Source organism: Selaginella moellendorffii, unplaced genomic scaffold (assembly GCF_000143415.4).
Source record: "Selaginella moellendorffii unplaced genomic scaffold, v1.0 SELMOscaffold_29, whole genome shotgun sequence".
Taxonomy (NCBI): Eukaryota; Viridiplantae; Streptophyta; class Lycopodiopsida; order Selaginellales; family Selaginellaceae; genus Selaginella; species Selaginella moellendorffii.
In genome coordinates, this window is record NW_003314290.1 from 574,248 (window position 1) to 581,432 (window position 7,185).

Here is a 7,185-nt window from a genome sequence, read left to right on the forward strand (position 1 = left end):
AGATTGAGGAGCACCACCATGTCGAGCTTCGTCCAGTGGTATCTCTTCGAGAGGATGGAACCTCCAAACGTTTTCTACTGGACGCATCATGGTCGTGGACAATGGCCTCGTCCCCTGGCCTCTTCCGCATTTGCATACATTTGGACGAGATGGAGATCCTTGCCCAGGCTGCTGTCGATGATTTCCTTTTTTTCTTTGCTTCTTCTCGATCTGGACAACATATATCCTCGCATTTTCAGTCACGAAGCGGCTGGGTGAGTCTACTAGCTATTGTAAAGCTCTCGAGATTTCCTTTAACGTTTGACAGTCGGAAGTTTGTTCTGGAATCGCTGAGAGCATAGGCAAATATGTGAAGGGTGTTCAACAAGGAGATGACGCACTCACTCCCTTAGAGCAAAGACTGTGACTGCTGCAAATCCTGAAAGACCAACGTCTGGGATTGATCCGGAGAGAGGGGTGATGGTGAGCAACGGCAAGAGCAGATTTTCTCACACGATGGCGAGACCATCTACCATTTCCTGGGAACTTCCACGTCTAGCCATACACTGTTGTGGGTCAAGCTTGCATTTGTGTTGTAAATAAGGACGCTCCTCTTGAGAAGATTTGTCTCCTCGGTTGTGGTGTCACTACAGGTAACTTCTTGCTTGTCTTCCAGGGAGTGATTGGTTTTTGTCTTTCTCTTCCAGGTGTTGGTGCTCCCACAAAAGCCGCGAGAGTAGAATTTTGGTCTCGGAACTATTGGATTTGCTGTAAGTGTTTTCAAGGCTTTTTTTATTCTTTTTTGTTTTGGTTTGTGGAGTTTCATATTGTCTGTGTAGGCTGCACAAGGTGCTAACATTGCTGCGAAAAATTGCCATCGATAAATCCTTCAACGCTGGAAGAAGGTATGCATCAACGTTTTTCTTCACCTTGCTATCTAGGAAAGGACGGATGCGATCAATCCAAAAGACCGTGGCAAGCGAGTGCAAGAGGTAAACTGCGTCCGACCTCTATGTCCTCGCTACATAACACTTACGATATCTTCAAAACTTCGGGTGATTCGAACAGGGGAGGCCTTCTACACGATCGAGTGCGTTATCTCATTCCCGATGCTGTGGAGAGCTCATGAGGTGAATTTACAGAGATCCTTGCCCAGGCCGCTGTTGATGATCTAGGTGTGGATTCTCCAGCCTTCGGTGATGATGTACGTAAAATCTTGAACACATGAACAAAGAATTATTGTTTCATATCGCTGTACCGTGAAACAAAGACTCTCATACACAAGCGAGCTTGTTGCGGTACACATGGAAGCAGCAGCTCCTCAGACGTAGGATTCTCTAAGGTAAGAAACATAGATATGTGGATAAATACGAACCAAATGTGTACCATGAATCATTTTGCGATGGCAACAGAATCTAGAAGCTGACGATGTCCGTGTCGAGGCCTGTGTCCTTAAGAAAGAGTGCAAGTCCTGAGCTGCGAAGACTGAACAACAAACAGAGTTAGTATATAAAAAACAAATGTAAATTGCATGCTATGGTACCTTGATCAGGATGCAGTGATTACGATAATCCTCTTGACCGAGTTAGTGAAGGAAGAAAAGTTTCATGTCCATTTACCTGTCCATTCTTGGGGCCATCGCGACTAACAACTGGAAATCTCTATAGCTAATAGAGGGATCCTTAGCCAGGCCTTTGATGGGAAACTGTTACAAAACTCGTAAACCCTAGCCTCGGGTTTAAGGATGCCGCGATCATTTGAAGCCGTGTTTGCGCGCGCGCTCGAGGCAGTCAAAGCGGAGCACGATGACGACCTCGACTGGCAGGCATGGAACGAGCGTGAAGAGTGCGTCGTGGGTAAGGGCTGGAGCATAGCCAAGCTCTATCGCTACCTCGAGATATGGAAGCTAGGGGTGTCGTGTGTCATGCGTCCCGGCGGCAAGGTCATCACCGTGGAGCGTCAACATGAATCGTTCGTCGCCGGCTACGTCAAGGATAGGATGAAGCCCGTGAGGGAGTCCATGGGGCGCAAGACGTGGGCGACACTCTACGTTCCATTTGCCCAAGGGAAGCATCAAGCTCCTCACCATGAAAGCGTACCATGCCGCTCTCAACCAGCTCGAGCCCTCCAATAGGAAGTGCTTCGTCAATCGCCCATGCCCGCGATTCATCCTCGACGTTGGACAGTGCCAGACGCTGCCCGAGCTCCTCTCCTACAAGGACGCCTACTTCCATAGCCCCGACTCCAAGGTCCAGATCTTCCTGGCCCTCAAGTGCTACTTGAAGACGCGGATGAGGCAGATGGTGGCGGTGATGTTCGAGCGAGGCCACTGTGCGAGTATCACTGCGAGAGCCATCTCGTTTGGGGAGGAGGCGCTTCATCCCGTGACTGTGGCGTGGCTGGAGGAGCAGGGGATTCCATTGACTGGAGTGGGGCATGGCGGAGTGGAATGCGATCGACCGGGCATTCCGTGCTACGAGATGAGGGTGGCAGTGACGATGTCGACGCCGTTCAAAAGGAGTGTGGCGACCATGTTATACTTGATCTCTACTGCATCAAGACAGAGTTCCAGGATAGCGCTGGCTATAGAGCTTCTTTAGAAAGTTCGTGTAGAGATTAAGTATTTAGATTGTCCAAAATATGCTTAGCAAATAAAAAATTATAAATGATAAATATGAAATTATATGTAGAAATCTAATATATGGACAAATACCTTTAAGGTGATCGACGATTGTGTTGTTAGTTCTTTTTAGTTTCCAAACTAAATTGTCGAACCAAACTAGATGCCGCGATCTTTTGAAGCGGTGTTTGCGCTCGCGCTCGAGGCAGTGGGGCGCAAGGCGGAGTGGAACAACCGCGAGGAGTGCACCGTGGGTAAGCGCTGGACCGTCGGCAAGCTCAACCGCTACCTCGAGATGGAAGCTAGGGGTGTCGTGCATGCGTCCCGCGGGCAAGGTCATCTCTGTGGAGCGGAATCGTTCGTCGCCGGCTACGTGAGGGATAGATTTATGTCCAGGAGGGATGGGATGGAGCCTCTGCGGCGCAGGACGTGGGGACTACTCTACATTCCATTTGCCCATCTCGCCAAGCTCCTCGCCATGGAAGCCTTCCATGCCGATCTCTACCAGCTCGAGCCCGATGAGGGGAAGTACCTGACGAATCGCCCATGCTCGCGCTTCATCCTCGACATCGGCCAGTGCCGACGCTACCCGAGCTCCTCTCCTACACGGACCCCTACTTCCAGAGCCCCGGCTCCAAGGTCCCGATCTTCCTGGTGATCAAGTTGTACGTGAAGACGCAGCTGAGGCAGATGGTGGTGATGTTTTACGAGCGAGATGGCGATTCTAGAGCCTCGTTTGGGGAGGAAGCGCTCCATCCCGTGACTGTGGCGTGGGAAGAACAATAGTGTTAATTGTGTGAGGCAAGGGTTTTAAACGTATAATTAATCATAGATAGGCCAAGTGTTACTTAATTAAATGAGGCAACGTGTCAATGTGCATGGTCTGTTAAATGGGCAGTGGTGGTGTCGTGGTGGGTCTATCAAAAAAGTTCTTCGTTCTGTTCATTCGAAATACAAGCACGCCATGGAAAGCGAAGGAAAGATGATCGCTTGCTATGGTAACGGTCTTCCATTTCCTTTTTGATCCTTGACACTCTTCTTTCCTTTCCATTTGCAAAGCTGCTGTGGCTCATGGAGCTGGGAAGCCGATGGTCATCGAGAAGATCCAGGTTGCGCCACCGGGATCGACCGAAGTTCGTCTTAAAATCGTCCACACCTCTCTGTGCCGCACAGACATCACCCTCTGGAAGAATGTAAGCTAAGTTTCCTTTTCTCCTCCCTTTTTTCTTGTCTTGATCTTGCCTCTTCTCAATCAGGGCAACATATTCCCTCGCATTTTCGGTCACGAAGCAGCTGGGTGAGTCTACTCTGTCGAAACTCTCGAGATTTCCTTGAACTTGGAGGGTTTTTTTTTTTGGTCTAGAATTGTTGAGAGCATAGGCAAAGATGTGAAGGGTGTTCAACCAGGAGATCACGCACTCACACTGTTCACGGGAGAGTGCAAAGAGTGTGACTACTGCAAATCCGGGAAGACCAACGTTTGCCAAAAGTATGGAATCGATCCGGAGAGAGGGGTGATGGTGAGCGACGGTAAGAGCAGATTTCTTACAGAGGATGGCAAGACTATATACCACTTTTTGGGAACTTCAACCTTTAGCCAGTACACTGTTGTGGATCAAGCTTGCATTTGTGTTGTAAATAAGGACGCTCCTCTCGAGAAGATTTGTCTACTCAGCTGTGGTGTCACTACAGGTAACTCTTGGAAGTTTTAGCTTATGTTTCTAGGCAGTAAAATTTTTTAATTTTTTTCTTTCAGGTGTTGGTGCTGCGACAAAAGCTGCGAAAGTAGAGAAAGGATCCACAGTAGCAATTTTTGGTCTCGGAACTATTGGATTTGCTGTGAGTGAATGGTCATTTTTGAGGCTTTGGTTTTCAAACGAGTCATGTTTTGTTTGTGTAGGCTGCACAAGGTGCTAAGATCGCTGGTGCCTCGCGCATTATTGGCATAGATATAAATCCTTCAAAGCTGGAAGAAGGTATTGCAGCGGAAATATCAGATTGTTTTTTCACCATGCTATATAGGAAAGGCGAAGTTTGGCTTGACGGATGCGATCAATCCAAAAGACCATGACAAACCAGTGCAAGAGGTAATTTGCGTTAAGCTATATGTCTTTCTCGCTACAAAAAGCTCATCAAAACTTTTAAGGTGATTCGAGAAATGACCAATGGAGGAGCTGATTACACCATCGAGTGCGTTGGGAATGTAAATCTCATTCGTGATGCTGTGGAGAGCGCTCATGAGGTGAATTTGCAGAGATGTTAGTAGATCCTACGTAGCTTTCTATGGTTTTGTCTATAACAGGGCTGGGGAGTCACTGTTGCGGCGGGTTTAGACGAAAGCACCAAAGTCCTGACCGTGAGTCCCAAAAATTTCCTCTTTGGACGCTGGCTCACGGGAACGTGGTTTGGGGGCTACAAAGGAAGGTCGGAGCTCAATCAACTAGTGGAAAAGTACATGAACAAGGTAACATTTGATCGTTTATGTGGTTTACATGGTTTGGGCTAAGTATTCATGATTGATCTAGGAGCTAAACCTCGATGATTTTATCACACACAAGCTTCCATTGGCCAAAGTTAACGACGCTGTGACTCTTATGGAGGAGGGGAAGTGTTTGAGATGCGTGCTCGACGCAAATGCCGTGTAAAAAATCTTTGTATAGACATTGACATTGCGATTTTAATAATTCGTGGTTTAATAGCACGTTTAACATTCGGTGTTGTGTCATACGTGGCAAAACCCAAAACCCTTTGCCCTTAATTGGGATATCTAGTCTCTCTGCGCTAGGCCGCCCCACCGCAGCGCCCACGCCCAAGGTACGCTCGACGCCATTCGCTTTTGCTAGCTCCAATTTGCTCCTTCTTTCCAAGCCAGGATCTCGCAGTTGCCATGGCGTCGCGGCTCCGATCCATCGCTAGGGCTCTTGGAATGTAGCGTCGGGGAAGACTCGTCTATCTTGGAAGAGGGTTTGGCGGCGAATCCCGCAGCAATGTGGCAGCAGCAGCAGCAACAGCAATCCGAGTGGAGGAATGCGAATCATCCATTCTGGCAGCAGTACCAGCGGCAGCAGCAGTACCAGCAGCAGCAGCAGCAGCAGTGGAGGAATCAAAACCAGACGATTTTCCTCGCGAGTTTCCACAGGCGCCACTAAACATATTGGCGATATATTGGCGATGGAACGCGCAGGACTTCTCAAGGGCCTGGAACTGGAGCAAGGCGGCCTTTTCGTGGAACCAAAGAGACAATAGGAATTGGTAAGGTGGGAGGTTTGTGAGGCAGGATGATATTCAGACGCCATAGTTGCAGCTAGACGTGCAAACGTTCCCACGTGTTAACGTTTAAACGCTGTTTAAAACGTTTCTTTTCAGGACAATCCAACGTTTACATGTTAAAGCCTAAAATGATTAAGAAAACACTAATATTTACTAAAGTTTGATAATAAAACCTAACCAAATAACATACTAAAACAAATGAAAGAAGAAGCTGTTTTAGTTGTCTTCCAATTCTGAATCATCTTCCATTCCTTCATCGATGCTAAACTCCTTAGCAGCCTGATTTAGTTCCTCAAAAGCTTCTTGTAGATCCAAAATCCTCTTCCAATGAGGCTCCAACTCCTGTTTATATCAATCTCTAGCATCCTCATCTGTGCATCTAGCTGCAAGTCCAGATCACCTCCGCTATAAACATGCATGTACTCCAGCCAGTTCCCGCGTGCCTCATTGTCCAGCTTGTCGTTCTCCGGGTAGAAACAGAGGATGAAGAGCAAAAGCAGCTCCATGATTTAGTTGTGCATTTGATACCACCCTGCCTCCTTCAGACCGTGTGATTCAAGTAGGAAATCCTTAATTTGTCCCACTTCCTCATGTGCATAAATTTTGTTTCGAGCTCCCTCATCCATCTTCTCAATCAGCTGATCAACAGCTTCAAAGATGAGGCTTGAAGTCGCCCCCTCCCAATCAGCGAGCTGAAGAACTCAAAGTAAAGGTCTGAGCAAAATTAACAAATTCTCGCACCGCTCCCAGAACGAGTCATCGAGAACATGAGATCGCAGCTCCAGGCCCTCCGGCTTCTTAGACCAGTCAAGTTGCTCCCATTCTTGGCTCACCACCATTCTTCGAAGCCCAGAGAGATTCGTGATCTCCAGAAGCTGAGACATCATGAGAAAAATATAAGCAAACCTCGTGGTCACAAGCTTTATCAGATCCCGTTTGCAGAAAGTTCTATAAAGAGCTAGAACCTGTGGCTTTGAGGTGATGAAGGTAACTGTCTTTGCACAGCCATCGACGAAAGACTGCACCTAAGATAGAGCTCCAATATCTTTGAACAGCAAGTCCATAACGTGGCAAACGCAACGAACGTGTACAATCTGTGGAAACTCCTGCTGCAAAAGCCCCCCCATGACCACGCAGTTGCTTGCATTGTCTGTCACCACCTGCACAACGTTTTCCGTGCCAACCTTGGCAATCACTTGTTTCAGCTGCTCAAACAACCATGCTCCGGTTTTCTTTGCGTTCTTGCTGTCCACAACCTTTAGGAAAATTGAGCCTCTCATAGAACTGACCATGAAGTTGATAAGAGACCGCTTCTT

The 7,185-nt window shown here is 47.8% G+C and overlaps 1 protein-coding gene and 1 long non-coding RNA gene across 2 annotated transcripts; both read left to right on the forward strand.

Annotated features, from left to right (window-relative positions):
• The first annotated feature begins 3,526 nt into the window (after window positions 1-3,526).
• LOC9645629 (alcohol dehydrogenase 1) lies at window positions 3,527-5,309 on the forward strand. Its single transcript, XM_002975832.2, has 10 exons — window positions 3,527-3,597; window positions 3,659-3,792; window positions 3,856-3,896; window positions 3,963-4,291; window positions 4,356-4,438; window positions 4,500-4,575; window positions 4,622-4,686; window positions 4,746-4,841; window positions 4,902-5,063; window positions 5,125-5,309. Exons 1-10 carry the CDS (start codon window positions 3,564-3,566, stop codon window positions 5,242-5,244), a joined length of 1,140 nt encoding a protein of 379 aa, XP_002975878.2. The 5' UTR covers window positions 3,527-3,563; the 3' UTR covers window positions 5,245-5,309.
• Window positions 5,310-5,363: 54 nt separating this feature from the next.
• LOC112348471 lies at window positions 5,364-5,993 on the forward strand. The gene is made up of 2 exons (XR_002993051.1): window positions 5,364-5,413; window positions 5,472-5,993. It is a non-coding gene; the product is annotated as an uncharacterized LOC112348471 (long non-coding RNA).
• Window positions 5,994-7,185: the final 1,192 nt, after the last annotated feature.

What these genes read in the sequence shown, in the direction of transcription:
- LOC9645629 (XM_002975832.2), top strand. Translation starts at nt 3,564, where the DNA reads ATGGAAAGCGAAGGAAAGATGATCGCTTGCTATG. An exon ending in AAAGATGATCGCTTGCTATG is followed by an intron (nt 3,598 to 3,658) that starts GTAACGGTCTTC and finishes CCATTTGCAAAG; the next exon opens with CTGCTGTGGCTCATGGAGCT. An exon ending in CTGTGGAGAGCGCTCATGAG is followed by an intron (nt 4,842 to 4,901) that starts GTGAATTTGCAG and finishes TGTCTATAACAG; the next exon opens with GGCTGGGGAGTCACTGTTGC.